The sequence below is a fragment of the Notothenia rossii genome (genome assembly GCF_949606895.1).
Source record: "Notothenia rossii genome assembly, chromosome: 5".
Classification (NCBI taxonomy): Eukaryota; Metazoa; Chordata; class Actinopteri; order Perciformes; family Nototheniidae; genus Notothenia; species Notothenia rossii.
The window spans coordinates 51028102-51045655 of NC_136903.1; the positions used below are offsets into that span (position 1 = coordinate 51028102).

The following is a 17554-nucleotide window of genomic DNA, read 5'->3' on the forward strand; positions in this document are numbered from 1 at the left end:
CCTTTCAGCATTCCAGACCATCATTAAACAATCAGCCTCCTTTCCTAAACACTAAGCATATCGTTCTACACCACCTTCTGATAAACTCTTGCACAGTTATGCTGTAAAATCATTGCATGATTTCTTCAGAGTCTGAACAGACTGAGACCAGCCTGTCTCTTGATCTTGTCATATTGAGAACAGTCAATGATTCATTGTCCTCTTCAGCCGTAGTCAGTGGCAGGGCCCCCAAAAAGCTAGAACCGGCCCTGGTCAGTGGGCTCCAAGGAAACTCTCTCTGGCATTGTGATGTCCTGAGGGGGAAGGGACCTCTGGATCAATGTGATACAATCAGCAGACACACGTTGTCCTCTGTGCCGCAGAAATCCCCCAAAACTGCAGTACCTCTTCACACCACTGTTGCCTTGACAACGAGGCACAAGCAAACTGTGAAAACCTCCTTTGAGATGTGTTCTTTGCACAGTTCTTCTGTTTGCAATGAGCAACTTTTCACCAACACCCTGATTCAGAGTACAACCCAAAGGTGGCGCACAACTATCCAATGCTGCTGTAATCACAGCAAATCAGCTACTGAGAAAAACTCAATGTAAATCTCTCCCCCAGCGGGTGACAAAATAAAACAGCTGAGTGTCTATATGGTCAGGAATGCTGAAACATGTGAATGTGAAACCCATTAATGGTAACAGTCTTCCTATTCTTCATTACTTCAGTTCTCAGTTAATAGGCAAAACAAAAACTTTTCTTAACCACTATAGATTCATCTTTTATCTTCTTGCTTATTCTATTCTTTTCAAATTGTTTATCTAAGTTGTGTGTTACAAGCATGGTTAGATTTGTAACAGAATACAAAACTAACTGTATCCAGCGCTATATATTTAAAACAAGTAATCTGACTACAGTTCATGAATATATTTTGGAACACTTAAAGGAATTATTACAAAAGGTAATCTTCATTATTACTAAAGCTGAAACCTAAATAAATCATCACGGAACATTTTTCTGTCCTTATTACTTAATTGTTTCAATAAAAACTAAAAGCATTGTGAAAACTCCCATTTTTTGAGAACATCTCTCAACACTTTTATTCCATCTAAGCACGAATGTTTATGAGAAACTCGTCCTATTAATCCCAAACGGTCTTTAATGGTATCAATTGTGAACATTTCTTAATATTAATTGTAAATGCAACGTACGTTCTCTTTAGAACAAAGACAGGATAGTTGCAGCTGAAACTGGTTAATAGCAATGTTCTGTTAACCTAGATAAGCCTGTTGTTCTTATATCTAGTAAATATATTCTTATTTCATGTTACTCACAAAACAATATGACATTTTCCAGAATAGCAGTAACTCTATATAACCTCTCAATATATATATTTCTTCCAATGAGTTCGTTATTTCATGTCTAACAAATGTTCCTCTTTCCATGTCGTATTCTAGATGGAGAAATCCACCTATCATATTTAATTTGAATAAAACCTTAACTTTAATGTACTTCATATTCTCAGTAAATCTCTTTTTACTTTCCCCTAAGGTTACTGTATGTAACATAATTTTCCTTGAAGTATAATTAAGTACAATCCTTAGTTAATGACAAATACTATGAAATTCACAACGCAATGCAACGGTATCAATCAGTTCTCAAAGACTATATTTAAATAACAGCAAATCATTGTTTATTAATTTCAATATATCTACCACTTCAAATCACACCTTGATCTGTTCATTTTCTATGTATTTCAGTCCAACTTCAGATCACTAGAGACAAAAGCAAGCAGACCCCCTCCGGGCCGCTGCTGCTCTCGAGAGGAAAAAGGGTGGGGGGAACTCTCACAGACAAATACTGACACCCCCTTGTCTCTCCCCCGCTGTAGCTCTCAGCCTCTCCTTTGGAAAAGGGGGGCTTCTTTCAACAATTAACACTTCTGCTATCCTTTTATTCAATTTTTCTGCTTGAACCCACTGTCCTCGTAAGCTCTTAACTCACGCTCCTCTCGTTAAAATTTTCCCTTCATTATGACTTCGTATCTATTCATCTAACTTAGGCTGTTTCTGTTACCAGTCAATATTCACAGACTTCATATCTATTGATCTGACTTACTGTCCTTGTTACCAGTAAATATTCACAGAAAAAATGTTCCCCGTACAGTCTATTCAGCAACCCCCACAGAACAAAGGATTAATGAGGTCCGGTCACTTCAAAATTGCTTTTTGAAGGTTGCGTTACTCTCCTTTGGATTTTACTTATAACTCAACTTCGATTCCTATGAACCTAAGAATTGTTATTCAGATTCGTCTCCTGGATGCCGTCTGAAAACGGTCACTGGACGTCCCCCAACGAGTCTTCAGCCGTCTCCTTTCTGAAAAAAGTACGGGGCCTTTCACCTTCGTCTTACATACCTCGTTGATTCACTTTTATGTTATATAACTTTCCTACCTATCTAAAATATGTATTTGTATATTCCACCGCAACAACTATGACACCGGAATATGTCTCTGACAACTCTAAAATTTAGTTTAGCCAATTACAGACCTTCGATAGAAACAGGCTTGTCTGCTCACCTTTCAATTGAAGGATCCTCGTTTTAGTTGTCAGAGATTATTCTAGGCCTCTTCTCCGGACCATTCGTCCGCTTGCCGCCGGTGGTCTCTTCCCCGAAAACACCCCACTCAGACACGTCGGGTCACCACTTGTTGGAGATTTGGAGGATGTTGCAAACCAACCTCGTCTCCGCGTGTCGTTTGACAAGCTAGGTGAATTCGGGAAAAGGGATGGATTAAGAAACACCAGAATACAAGTTAAACAATAATCCGGCTTTAATGATACAAGGTAACAATACAAAATACAAATACAAAGAAATCACGAAGCACTCTGCAGAGTACTCCGGGCTCAGGTTCTACCCCCCGTGTCAGACAGGTCTCAGGAACGGCGGGTGAAAAACAAGAGCGCGAACCAAAGGAAAACACAGTCTTTCATACTAAAACACAGGAGGAGGAGGTGTACGTGCTTTCCCCCAGAGGTCATCTTATTGGCAGAGACGAACACATGGCCTGTCGCACCCAATCAGTGCGACACAGCAGAAGAAACCCGGAAACAAAAAGTCTCATTCAGTTTGACGAAGACCAGACACCTTTTAGTGTCTGGTACGAACTTGCTCTCAACAACAAGTTTCCTTATCTTATTTCACATCTTGTAGCCAGCACACACACATCCCCTTTATGGCCCTTGGTCCCTGAGTCCATCTTCCCCCCTTCAGGTTACCACACACAAGTTAAAAGTATGTTTTAAGATATAGTTGTTATAGTTGGCTAAATATACGTAATACATGTTAATTACTTTCATATCAATAACAACGAGGAACACATTACCTATGCTCTTAAGCAGTATTAGAGATGCTTTCCAAATAGTCAAACTTCTCAGGCTTACCTATGGCCCTTCCATTTGTTTGAGCTATTGTTCACATCTTTACTTCAAATAAAAGGTTTCACATTGTATATTTCCAGCTTCCTTTACACATACTGCTATTATTAACACAAAGTAACTAACCACACACCTCTATTGAAAACAAGTCGATTCCCCTGACAATTGACATGCTGAAACTCCTGGAATGCGTCCCTCCCCCACCTCTCTCGTCCCTGTCATAAAAAACTGCTTCCATTTCATATAGAGTAATGAAAGATGTTTAAGCTAATTTCTCCACAATGTTTGTAGCCATTTAGTACCCACACATGAAAGAATAAGAACAGAGGTATAGTTGACCAGTAATCATGTAGCATTTATATTTACTTCAATTAAAACACATACACATCTGCTACAAGATTGTGTAAACACCCCCTTCTTTTACGAGGGGGACATTCCAGCGTCTGGCACTATTCCCAAATATGGTGTCCCATGCTCCCATCTCTTCTCTAAACACAAGTACTTCACCTCAATATATTGGGGGAGGAAAGGATACTTTGTCCCTTCAAATTTAACACACATGAACATATATAAGGTGACACCAAAATGAATATACCAGATTTTACTTTCCTGTCATACCCCGTTACTTTAATACTTCAAATAATTCAAATAATCCTTCAATGCACACACCTCTCAACCCCTAGGCGTGTACGCGCCTCATGAGGAGAGACGGAGTGAAATGCAGCGTGTGGAAACTCCCTCGCAGCCCTTTCGCCTCACGGGCAGCTGCGGCGATGGTGTGGCTCGTCACCATGAAGACCATTACGGCACTTCACAGAGAAGCCTCTCCCCACAGCAGTTCCATGGGATACAAGAAACACTCCTGTCATCCCAGGAACAGTGTCTTGCGCGGCTTTTACCCCCGCTATTTTTCTAAATCTCCTCTGTCCTGTGCGCGTGCTGTCTTGCTATGTGGCGCGCACGGCTGCCTTGCGCCATTCTCAGCGCCTGTTTGTGCATTATAGAGAGCGCTCGATCGGGCAACCTCTGTCTGCACAACGGCTGTCACACAGGTTGTGTGAGGCTGTGTCACAGGCATGTCTCCTCTGGGGTGGAGCCCCCGGAGAACATCAATGCGCACTCCACCAGAGGAATTTCCTCCTCCACGGCTTTGCACGGAGGAATGTGGAGTGGAAGATATTTGCACTGCTGCATCTTGGTCTTCCCCCTGTTTGTTTATTCATTTTTATTTGAGGGATGTCTCCCATTCCTCTCTGACACACCCTGTACTGGGTGTCCTGTCGGAGTGAGTGACGTCAGGGAGCCAGCTGTGCGCCTCTCTCCTGCCTCTCGGCACGCGGAGAGCGGCCCTTTTCCCCTCTTATAGGAGGGATGTTCCTTTTTCCTCTGACACACTTTGTACGGAGTGCCTGGTCAGAGTGAGTGACGTCAGGGATCCAGCTGGGCGCTCTCCTGCCTGTCTGCAAGCAGAGAGCTGCTGTTCCCCCTCTATGAGCGCTGCGCAAGGTGGGACCTTCGTCTCTACTTTCTAACAGCGGCCGGTATGTATTGTTCCCAGCCTTCACCCCGTCGGGAAGATAGGCATGTTTTGCTATGTTCCAGGGACGGTGATGCGCCATTACGCATGGCACAACAGGCATGGGGTGTTATTTAGCAGGTGTGTCTGTGCTTCTAGTGCCGGGCGGACCCAGTGGGGCGCAGACTACATCATGCTTCGCCCTTAACCCAATAGCGATAGCCTTAGAGGGCGAAGCCATATACGAAATAGAACTGAGGTTACCTACTGTAACCCCAGCTTCTATGAGTAAATGGCGTAGCCCTCTAAGCGCTGGGCCATTTTGCCATTGCCTCCTTCCTCTTTATACCGGAAGGAGGCCCGAGGGTGGGGCCCACCTTGCGGGTGGGCGTGGACTACAAGTGTTTCAGTGCTGCGCGGGGGCGCAGGGGGATTACCCAATAGCGATAGCCTTAGAGGGCTGCGCCATTTACTCATAGAAGCTGGGGTTACAGTAGGTAACCTCAGTTCAAACCCATAAACCCTTACACAGCAGCTGTCATGCATTGTCATGGTAACACTTTGTAATCAGCCACTGTACAAAAACAACATGCTATATTATATGCCACCCATATGAACTGTTGTATGTGTGTGTTCATTTATTTAAGTGTAAGGCTGAGGTTGTGATGCACATTATGGGATGATAAGCCAGTGTGTGTTAAAGTCAGGTACTGTAGATAAAAAAAGTGTTCTAGTGATAAACTGTATCATTAATATTCTTGGTAATAAAATGGTGTCAAATACCAACGTATTTGACACCATTTTATTACCAAGAATATTAATGATAGTGATTGTGGCTTGTAGTGACTATCCATACAGGGAATTATCTTATGACTCTGCATCTCTACAAAGAATAAACTTTGACTCTTTTAGGTCATTGTTTTTATCCAAAAGTCTTTGCCTCAATACTTACTTGCCCCAGCATACTTACTTGCCCCAGCAGGCAGACGTTTTTAGCAAAAGACCTGCCTGCACACTGTGGCTACAGTATTGCAAACCTCAAAAGGTTGGTGGGCCTTATTACCACCTAAAGGTACATTTTGGACTTGTGAACATAGCAATTTTGCTGGTAATGGTATCCATTTTACTGACTTATAATATTACTTTCTGAGCAGCTAACAGCTGGTTTAATCATGATGACAAAGAAAGTAAACGTTTTTTTCAAAAGTGGATGTTCCTTTAAGGTCGTCAAGCTCAATGAAACATAGAAATTACGGCAATGCTCTCTGGAAAATGTAGTTTTATCTGATCGTACAGCCTTATGACAATATGGCTTAAGATATACCGCTTACTTCATTTCCCACAATTAAAATTGTATGAGCAACCTCTTGAACAGGTTAATACAATAAGATTTATTGGTGTTTGGTTTGACAGAAAGCTAACATGGAGCAATCATATAGGAAAAGTTCAAAATAAATGTAAAAAAGTCAACAATGTACTTCGGTGTTTGGCGGGACAGGAGTGGGGAGCAAGTAGGTCATCACTTCTGAATATATATTGGTCACTCATGAGACCTGTATTCGATTATGGGTGTATAGCGTTCATGGCAGCAGCAGAATCAAACCTTAACAAACTGGATGTCCTACAAGCTCAGGCCCTGAGAATTTGTAGTGGAGCTTTTAAAACATCTCCAGTATCAGCAATACAGGTGGAAATGGAAGAAATGCCTTTAAGGATAAGAAGAGTGAAGGTAATGTTGGCATACTGGGTAAACCTTCAGAGGCACAGTGATAGTCATCCTGCGAAAAGTATTTTTGAAAGACTGCTGGGAGCACAATGAGTCACATTTAATACGTTTTGGATGGATTTGCATGTTAAAGCAGCAATTATAGGTTTGAATCAAATACAGTATTGCCCCACAGTTCCAATCTCGTCCATTCCACCCTGGTTATTCCCATTGCCAAGTGTAGACCTCAATATACAAAGGGAGTTAAAGGAAAAGAAAGAACTACCAGTATGGCGCATAGTCCAGAATTATTTTTGCAAGATATCACTCAGACTCAACAATCATATTTACAGATGGTTCCAAAGATCCAGAGACAGGGCGTGCTGGGGCAGCAGTATACATCCCAGTGAGTAATACACATATCAAGAAAAGGGTAACAGACCATGTGTTAGTATACACCACAGAGTTGTTGGCATTGGTACTGTCATTGGAATGGATAGAGGAGAAAGAAATACATAATAGTGTAATTGCATCTGACAGCTTTTCAGCATTATCGAGTCTATGATCAGGTAGATCTTCATCTAGAATGGACATAATAAATGAAATATATCTAATTTGATATAAAATGCAAATCAAAGGCATAGCAACTCATTTCATCTGGGTTCCTGCTCATGTTGGTGTAAAGGGTAATGAACAGGTGGATATTCTGGCCAAACAAACACTCAGAAGTATGAACATAGACATACATAGAAGTGCCACTCAGTAAAGCGGAGGTTAAAACATTCATACAGAAATATGCACAAACAACATGGCAAGATCATTGGGACCTCAGTGATACAGGAAGACATCTTTATAAAATTCAAAGGTATGTGGGGGATGGAAGGAAGGTGGGGTTTAAAAGAAGGGAGGAAAATGTCATTTCTCGGATAAGAATAGGTCATACAGGTCTCAATCATACATTAAGTATAATAGGAAAGCATCCAACCGGAAAGTGTATACACTGTAGCCAGCCAGAAACTGTTGAGCATGTTTTACTGCTTTGCAGGAAATATAGTACTCAGAGAAATGTGTTTTTCCAGACACTGAAGAAAGCAAAATTCCATGACTTGTCGCTATCAGGACTGTTAGGGAAAACATCAGGCAATATATATTGTGAGATTATTAAGTTTCTAAGAGAAATTGATCAATTTAAAATAATCTAGAGTTTTGGTTCTTTGTTTTGTTTCTTTTGTTTATTGTTTTCTGCTTAGTCTCTTGTCCACACTCCAGTCCAGTTTGTGGCGGTAATGCACCTACAAGTTGGTTTGCCAACCGCCAATAAACCCGAAAGAAGAAGAAGAAGAAGATTTCCCACAATTCCTATAGGTATTGTACTTCCTGGTTAGATTCCACGTAGCTTCAGTGCCGTTAGAGAGCTTCAGATTACAAAAATAACTACAAACGAAGACTCTTACGGCTTTATTTATGTATCTTCGACTATTGTTCAGTCGTGTTTATAGACTTATTATTAACTGTTATGATAATGAAGCCACAGTGGCGCGTGACGCTGTGTTTACCCTCATATGAAGGCTAGGCTATGCTATCAAGCTAATATCACCAAGACTAGTTAGCAAGTAGTTGTATTGTTTACATATTTCTTTCAAGATGTATACCTTATTATCTGGGTTATATAAGTATGTTTTTCAAAAGGACGAATTCTGTGTTTTAATCCTGGGACTAGACAACGCTGGGAAAACGGTAAATGGGATGTTTCTCTGTAGTAGGCCTACAGCTGGGTAAACGCTAACTCGTTGGTCTTCATTAACTGTATTGTTATGTTCTGCATTGTGCTGCACTCATCACTATGCTGCTTCGACGACTGTTTTCTTCTGCTATGTAATAATGAAATAAGTAATGTAATAATATGCCTGTTTAGCCTATGTCATGGCATGTGAATCACTGGATATACATATGTTATTGTCTGTTAAGTTGACAGTTGTCTCTCTTTGCAGACCTTTCTGGAACAGACCAAAACCAAGTTCAGTAAGAACTATAAGGGAATGAATTTATCAAAGATCACTACCACGGTTGGCCTGAACAGTAAGTGGATGTTCCAGTATGTCTTTATTTGTGCTTGACTCCCCAGGGTGGAATATTTTTCTGAAATGCCAGTGAATTGACAATTAGCCCATCTCTTCTCAAATCCAGTAACATGGTTCCTTTGAGCACCTTGTCAGAGGAATGCACAATGACGACTTGAGGCAAAAGCCAATCACACTTCACATTGTGAATCTTATTGTTGTTTCAAAGGCTAACGGCAAACGTGAATTGTAATTTACTAAGCTTATTGTTACTTGTGAACATAGTCATGTTATGCATACCTGCTTTCTAAACTCATTCCACTTCACTCTGTAACTCTTCAGACTACTTGTTTTGCTTGATTCCTCCCTCTGATCTACAGTTCTTATTTTTATACTTGTTTCACTTTCCTTCACAGTTGGTACTATCGATGTGGGCAAGGCTCGTCTAATGTTTTGGGATCTTGGAGGTCAGGACGAGCTCCAGTCTCTGTGGGACAAAGTGAGTGAAGAATGCAACACCAACACCATAGATCAGGGGTGCCCACACTTTTTCTGTTTGGGAGCTACTTTTAAAAGGACCACGCCCAAATGATCTACCTACAGGGCCGCCCATGCCCAATCTGTGTCGTGAGCGGGGGGGTGCTAGTGGACTAAACGGCGGATAAACTGTTATCATAAAGCATTTGCACTTCAGATGAGGAGGTGAGGCCCCCTCATAACTGCATGAACCCGTATGGCACAATACTACTCACCCTGGCTTACCTGTACGTCAATAAAGTGGCAAATGCCATAGTAAGGATGGATGATAGGCTAACTTTAAAATTAAAATAAATATATATATATATTTTTTTTTTTCTTTTTCTCAATGCCATGCGATCTACCCACACTACCTTTGCGATCGACGTATTGGGCAACCCTGCCATAGATGAATGTACATTTCTAAATACACTCGTAACATGAAGTATTACATCCTGGTCTATCAGACGTTCCTGACTGTGGCAGCTTCTAGCTACACCTTCAGCAGTTGTATCAAATGGTACCTTCACTTGTATTATTTATTTGAAGTGTTGGTTACTCTTTGTTTGTTTCTAATGTTCTGTTTATATTTTTCATGTTTTATATGTAGTATTATGCTGAATCCCATGGAGTCATCTATGTGATAGACTCAACTGATGAAGAGCGCCTGTCAGAGTCAAAAGAGGCCTTTGGTGAGTTATGTCTATTATATTTTCAAATCAAATGGCCTGTGACTTTATTCCATTCAAATAACAACATTGTAGTTTAGAGGCTTGTTGTAGTGCAGAATGTTTATCGTCACTTGACTTCATAACATGGTTTAGTGTGTTATGTTAGCTTAATGTGAAATCGATGATGTGACTCTTGTCTTCTGCAGAGAAAATGATCAGCAATGAGGCATTGGAAGGTGTCCCGCTCCTCGTGCTAGCCAACAAGCAGGATGTACCGGTACTGTAGGATCATTTCACTTAATGAAACCATGTACAGAATTATGCAGTTTTATTTGAAAACACAGATTATATTCTATGTTTAGGCTAGGGCTGAACGATTAATCGATTTTAAATTGAAATCGTAATTGGAAATGATGCAATTATCAAATCGCAAAGCCTGGGATTTGATTTTGTTTTTTTTTGTTCTTCTTGTGTGTCAGTCATCCACACCAATCAGAAGTGCTGTGCTCCACATGTACCAGTCATTGTTAACCAATCAGAAGTGGCCCATGATAGTAGGTGATAGACAGATTGATCCAATCACCTGCCAAGTATTTTTGAAATACTTTTCCAAATGGCTTCCAATGGAGCTTTCTTAGATGGTTTGGTGAAACAAACCATCTGAGTCAGGTTAGTAATGCTCCATCGCATGTTTCTATTACAGGGTGAATCTTAAACTGAAGCTTGACTTTAAAGCAACCAAACGGAAGTTTCATGTAAGTTTAATCCTTTCACTCGTAGCTCGGGGTGCTAGAAACGGGAGCACATTGATGCGACCTTCCTACCCGGAGATATGGCCGCATGTTACAATAAACTTCCGTTGGGTCGCTTAAAAACAAATATCGCAAATCCAATCGCAATATCTGTCAGAAAAATCGCAATTAGATTATTTCCCCAAATCGTGCAGCCCTAGTTTAGGCCATTCATCCACAATAAGCTGTTTTATTTTTAATAGAATTCTGCTTCCAGCTTTTCAAATATATAATCATTTGTTGCTTCTTGCTGTTTTATGTCATGGAAAATAAATAATCTATAGTTGTTTAACTGTTGGTTGGACTGTACAAGCAATTGGAAATGTCAAGAGGGCCTGCTTTCCCCTTAGTAAAATAGAAATGAAAAGTATTTCTTTGCTGTTGCTTTTGCTCTGTTCTCAGGACTGTTTGTCTGTGCCGGACATTAAAACAACCTTCAGCGACTGTGCCCCGAAGATTGGAAAGAGAGATTGTTTGGTCCAGCCGTGCACTGCCCTGACAGGGTAAGACTGCTCTGTCATTTGTCATCTGAAAGTTGAATTTACAAAAAATGTATGACAGCGGCTAAAATCACCTTTAACGCTCTCCCCGACCATAAGAGAGCACCACAGGCTTCAAAACCCATCTCTTCAATAGAGACTTTTTTATTTGTTACTACCCTTTTGTACTGTTTTTTTACTCTTCATTCTACCGTGTTGTCTACTGTTTTATATTGTTCCATGCTCACTGCTTGTAGCACTTTGGGATTTGACCTCAAATATGAAGCGCGTTACAAATCAAACCCATTATTATTAATGGCGCATTATTTGCAACTAGCAACCGGCATCAAGGTCCGTCTCATGAAAGATATTGTACACGGCACAACACGGCGCACAATATTGTAGCTGAATGCAGTTTGCCCTTTTTTGCAATGGGAGAGGGAAGATAATAAGTTAATTTTCTTTAAATAAAAGCCATTTTTTTCCTAAATATTTCTCTTATGTGTTCAAAAAAATTGCATTTTTGCCTTACTTAACGCTGTCTTTTCTTTGATGTAGGGATGGAGTGAACGAAGGCATAGAGTGGATGGTAAAGTGTGTGGTCCGGAACATTCACAGGCCACCCCGACAGAAGGACATCACGTAAGAGGAATCGGCACCCTTCACTCATTTTGGACTTTCTCCTTAAGGATATTCCATGTAAACCCTTGAGCTGATCCCTCTCCTCTCTCCTCGTTTGGACTTCTGCCTTGAGGAGCTCATTACAGACAGTCTGACAGGATCATTGTGCTTTGAATGGACTCTGTTTTTCTTGTTACTCGTTTTGAAGCTGTGTAACGATCTCTCCTGTCCCATTCTCTGTCACGTCTGTATGGAGCTTCACTGACTGACTGTGAGACATCAGCAAGACAAATCCAGCTCTGAAATATACAACACCGTAGAGGAGGTTCTCTATTTTTTTAAGAGCATAGAACATTTTCTGAGCATATTCGTGCAAACAGCATTGATTCTACAGGAGGTCTGGTTAACAGTGTTTAGACCTAGCATGGAGTCCAGCTAGCATTAGCGCTTTTGAACTCTTTAATCCAATTTACAGAACAGAGAACCAGGAAGCACTCACTACTCTGTTCTTTACTTTACTTGTTTCTAACTACCAAAACTTATCTTGTTATGTTAATCACTCTTCATTTATTTGGCTTCACATAATTATCATAAGATAGATGACAACAATTACGTATTTCGAAGGGTAAGTGGAATTTCTAGGACTTTTACTTTGAAAAGTTTTCTTGTGTCAAATCTATATAATGTGAACTAAAATACAACACTCAGTGAAAAGGAGAATATCAACAGCTGTTTAACTTGTAGTAGGTTTTGTTAAATGTATTTGCATTTATTAGAGGACATGGTAATGGAGCTCCATACAGAGGCGTCCTGTTATCCATTTGTTATCCATCTTCTGTAAAACATTCATAGTGATCAAACAGATTTTGGAAAGGTTCATAATGTTGCAGAGTTCCTACAGCTGGCTAACTGGATGCAATATTTGTGAAAACAGGGAGAAATCATACTGACCTCTGCTGAATGACTTTCACCCAGTGGTTGAACTTGGGGTGTATTAAGTGGTTAACAATCCAAGGTGACGTATTTTGTTTGTCATTTATATATATATATAAATATAGATGATATAACAATAAATCTCTGATTTCAAACAAACAACATCTATCATGTTTTAGTTCTAAAGGGTCCTGCTGTCCGTTCTCACAATGACCCTCACCCCCTCACCCAGGACTGTTTGTATCAACCATGACAGCTTATTGTGCTATCAGCGACTGGATGACTTTGTGTTTTCTTACATTACTACATGAACTCAATGCAACCAGTTGAATGGGATTATATTGGAATCCCACCAAAAACTAATGTAACCTCAAGTCATGACTATTACGTTTTTGGCATTTTCTATTCTAATATCTGAATATTTGATGCTAATTATTATTGAAATGTATACATATATATATATATATATTGATGATATTGATCAATAAACTTTCTAGATGTTTTGATTTTAAGCAATCAATCATATCCCCATAATATAATGAGGAAACTTGATATTGATGGTGGTGATCATCTGACCTGGGATCTGCTGCAGCACATTGCCACCCTCTGAGAGCATCAACTGGTACAGCTAATGGAAGGGAAGGACTGCACGAGCCCTTTTAAACAATAGACACACACACACACACAAACGTTCTGTGGCAGTCGACAGGAGGATGAGCCCCTCTGCCTCCACCCTGACTACACATTGTTTCTCTGCGTTTCTTCACAGTATAAAGATGTTCTCTCAGAAGTATATGGATAGGCCCCACATACAATATAACAGGTTTTATATGAAGCACACTTTATGCACCTCAAGTTGCTATTATAGCTCAAAGTGACAATGAATATTACGTGTTAAAGACTTGTCATCTTTTCAGCCACTGAACACCTTTTCTATTCGTTTTACTTAATAGTAGGAGGGTCATGAAGAGATTACACCATGCTTCTGCAACACATTGACTTAAATGACTGTTTAACTCTACGTCTGCTTTCAGTTACCTACACAGATAAATAATCCTCGTCCATATCTTGATCACGTCAGATACATCATATTTCGTTACATCCTTTGTGTGACTGCTTACCCCATCCAACTCTTCCCTTGCTTTCCCACCTCGCACACACACACACACACACACGCACACACACACACACACACACACACACACACACACAAGTCCCGCTGGCTGCCCATCGTTCACATACATTATACACTCTTCATCACACAGTGTACATACACAAGCCCATCCCACAACCTCTCTCCTCCTCCTCTCCTAGTATTCTTCATCCTCCTCTCTCCTCTCCTCTCTCTCCTAGGATTCTTCATCCTCCTCCCTCTCCTAGTATTCTTCATCCTCCTCATCCTTTCTCCTCCTCCTCTCTCATCTCCTCTCTCTCCTAGGATTCTTCATCATCCTCTCTCCTCCTCCTTTCTCCTCCTCTCTCCTAGTATTCTTCATCCTCCTCTCTCCTCCTCTTCTCCTCCTATCTCCTCCTCCCCCTTTCTCCTACTATTCTTCATCCTCTCTCCACCTCCTTTACATTCTCTCCTCTCTCTCCTAGGATTCTTCATCCTCCTCTCTCCTAGTATTCTTCATCCTCCTCCTCTCTCCTGTCTCCTATTATTCTTCATCCTCTCTCCACCTCCTTTACATTCTCTCCTCTCCTCTCCTCCATCCAGCAGCATCCTTTGGTTCTCTCCTCCTCCCCCACTGTCGACAACAATGACCAGCACAGTATCAGGTGAGAGTCACTCCACACCACGTTGAGGAGTTGAAATAGTGTGTTGAGTGCAGGAGGGCGTGTTAGTCATTAGTGCAGAGTGTTTGGATGGTCCTGTGCCCCCCATTAGTCCGTTACTGATGTGTGGGTGCAGCCAGAATCTCCTAGGTTACTGATTGTGAAAACCTGTTTGTATTTAGCTGGTTTGAGATTTGCCTGAAGTGCTTCTTCTTTTGCATACCAGTCAAAGTATGAGGACCGGAGATGAGAGCTGGTTAACCATTGATTTCCTTCACAAGAGTCGTTGACTGTCACAGCAGGTAACAAGGATTTTAAGGCTAGAATAAAAACACATATAGCAATCAGGAAGAGCAAAGCAGGTTCAATCAAATCAAATGTGGCTTTAACATAGTAATCATAAACAACTGAAATGAGTGCAGGTTTGGCCTGGTAGGTGGAAGCTAAGCCCCCCTTCCCACAAGACCATATAGGCAGGAGGGTTTTCAACACTGATCGTTCCAGTAAAGTGGAACCACAGCTGACTGACCAACACACAACAAAGTACACACTGAGGCTGGCAATACACCAAGCATGTAAGTACCATGGTGACTTTACACTCCAAGTAAGAGACAACCAAATTCATTGGGAAAATTATTATTGTATTATTTCAAATTGGATGTGCGGCTCTGTTTTGTACAGTACTCCAATCAAAGTATACTTATAACCAGGGTAAAGTAAGACCTTTATTCCTTAGTGTCCTTTAGTTATGTGTTGATTTTGGCACTCAAGTGTATTTAGTTATTCAGTTTGGTCTACTGTAATATTGCACTGTGATACCTTAGAGCAGGGGTGGGGAACCTTTTTCTTCTCAAGGGCCATTTCAATTTTTTCAACATCCTCCGAGGGCCGTAGAGAAATGATTGACCTCTGCTTAAAAATACTAAAATCACAGCCCATTCATTTCGCCTTTCTTTCATGCTGTGCAAAGAAAAAGCAACCTCTTAATCCAGATATTTTACCATGACTCGCGCATGCATGCACGTGCACGGTTGTGGCATGACCACCCAAGCAGAAAGCTACGGACACAAGATGTGTGCAAATGTATTTCGTTTCCTATTCATGTGAACATGATTGAAGTGTGGGGGGACCTAACCTCCTCTAGGGGGCTCCCCCGGGAAGATTTCTTTTTTAAATGTTGAAGTTAAAAGCATCAATCTGGGGCACTTTGAGAGCAACATTGGGAGATCTATGGATACATCTCTCAACACCCATTTGAAACAGAACTGTAAGCAGATTTTCTTTTTCTTTATTTTACAAATCACTCCCCTTTCAAACTGTATTCTTTTTTATTAATAACAACTTTCTTTTACTGTCATTGTAGTAACTCACAGGAGGCTTCTGGTGAGCATTGTGGAGTTTATTGATTTCTGGTAGCGCCGAACTGCGACTCCGGGGCCCTTTCTCATTTCTCTAACTCCCCTCCTCGACTCCTATCCTCGAGACTTAGTCCCGCCCACAGGAGATGCGAGCGGAGAAGCCGAGGAGGGGAGTCGAGGAGAGAGGAGGGGAAGCAGCAGGCAGTTAGAGAAATGAGAACTCCTCTCCTCTGAGCGGTCATTTTAAAGAGACGTCCAATAATGATGACAGGAGGCACAGCAGCACTCTGTCTGGTGGACAGATGTGTTCATGACGACTTATATATTTACTTTTAATTCATTCACAGTGCGGTATAATGAGACAATAACAGGCTACAGATGCGGACATATACACACACACACATATATTTGAGATGAGATAAGTCCGGCCGTGCGTAACACCTCCACCGTTCCCGGAAATGCATCCGTGGAGGACCCATCAGTGTCTCCTCGGTTATAACTCCTCCAGAGATCCTCCTCGACGCTCGATCATCGGCACACACACACCCCCACCCCCACCCACACCCACACCCACACACACACACACACACACACACACACACACACACACACACACACATATATATATTTATATAAATATATACAATTTCAGAATCAAACAGAGCACTCTCATAATAACGTAACACTATCAGAGACTGGTAGTGTTACGTTATTAACGTAACACGACGCTCTCTGGTCGCTACAATGAGGAAAATAAATTACGGGCCAAACGTTTTATTTACAAGTATTAAAAGTAAGCAGAGGACACCAAACCAACTGAGACCTGTCTGTCCGCTGCATCTACGCACACACTGTAGGCTACCACACACACCTACACACTGTACCACACACACGCAGCTACAGCTAACAGCCTAACAGCCGTTGTGTATTTTATTATGTGAAGCACTAAATGGTTTTAGAAAAATATCGACTCTTTGTTTGATATCTACTAAACTAAAGCAAATAAAGAGAGTAGGCCTGTTATACTGAGTGTTATATATTATAAACACTGCTCTGCTTTCTGCACAGCTGTTCTCTCTGTAAACATCGCGTTCGCGATGAAAGCAGTTAATAAATAGTCCGGCCGTGCGTCACGACTCTTTGAAACATCTCTGTTTTCGGAAATGCATCCACGAAGGAGCCGTGGAGGACCGTGGAAGACCCATCAGTGTATCCTCGGTTATAGCTCCTCCAGAGAGCCTCCTCGACGCTCGATCCTCTGTCCCCGAAGTGCATTTAGAGAAATGAGATGTCCTTCAACATGGCGCGCTGAAATTCATTTCCGGGTCACTACCGGAGGACCGAGGAGTCGAGGAGGGGGATTTGATGAAATGAGAGAGGGCCCGGTTCATCACATACTTAGCATAACAACATAGCCCCAGTTCCTCTTCTATGCTTAATGAACGGCAACAACTTCAATGTCACAGTGCCACCTAGTGGACTGGTGAACTAACATGCAATGATATGACCTTACAACATCCCCTTCTCCTCAAGCAGGTTATATACATCCAACAGGAACATTGGAACACTGTAACATTTTTTAAAATTATTAATCCTAACAGGTGGCTCACAACAGTATTATCTATTCCCTTCTTAGCTCAGCTGGAAGTCTTTAAGGTAACTGGGTAACTTAGTCTCTCTTTTTGACTGTCTCTTCCCTGGACTTGTA

General features: G+C 41.3%; 1 protein-coding gene and 1 long non-coding RNA gene across 5 annotated transcripts in view; one reads left to right on the forward strand and one right to left on the reverse strand.

The window, feature by feature from the left end:
* Positions 1–17554, reverse strand: part of LOC307039104 — a 514347-nt gene that overhangs the window by 133474 nt on the left and 363319 nt on the right. The window lies entirely within an intron of this gene.
* Positions 7982–13224, forward strand: arfrp1 (ADP-ribosylation factor related protein 1). 4 transcript variants are annotated; one of them, XR_013808506.1, is made up of 8 exons: positions 8013–8378; positions 8633–8720; positions 9118–9200; positions 9828–9909; positions 10095–10165; positions 10368–10557; positions 11082–11182; positions 11717–11749. XR_013808506.1 is itself a non-coding variant. In XM_079683313.1 (7 exons), the coding sequence occupies exons 2-7, from the start codon at positions 8681–8683 to the stop codon at positions 11802–11804; spliced, it is 465 nt and encodes a 154-aa protein (XP_079539439.1). In that variant the 5' UTR covers positions 7982–8006; positions 8633–8680; the 3' UTR covers positions 11805–13224. The 4 variants fall into 4 exon arrangements, 2 of the variants coding, with proteins under 2 accessions (XP_079539439.1, XP_079539438.1); XM_079683313.1 differs by lacking the exons at positions 8013–8378; positions 10368–10557 and adding an exon at positions 7982–8006 and having other exon boundaries at positions 11717–13224; XR_013808505.1 differs by having other exon boundaries at positions 10368–11182; positions 11717–11765.

Coding starts and splice junctions, on each gene's coding strand:
- arfrp1 (XM_079683312.1), top strand. CDS start 8,286: ATGTATACCTTATTATCTGGGTTATATAAGTATGTTTTTCAAAAGGAC. Junction 9,201..9,827: donor TCCAGTCTCTGTGGGACAAA/GTGAGTGAAGAA, acceptor TTTTATATGTAG/TATTATGCTGAATCCCATGG. Junction 11,183..11,716: donor CCGTGCACTGCCCTGACAGG/GTAAGACTGCTC, acceptor TCTTTGATGTAG/GGATGGAGTGAACGAAGGCA.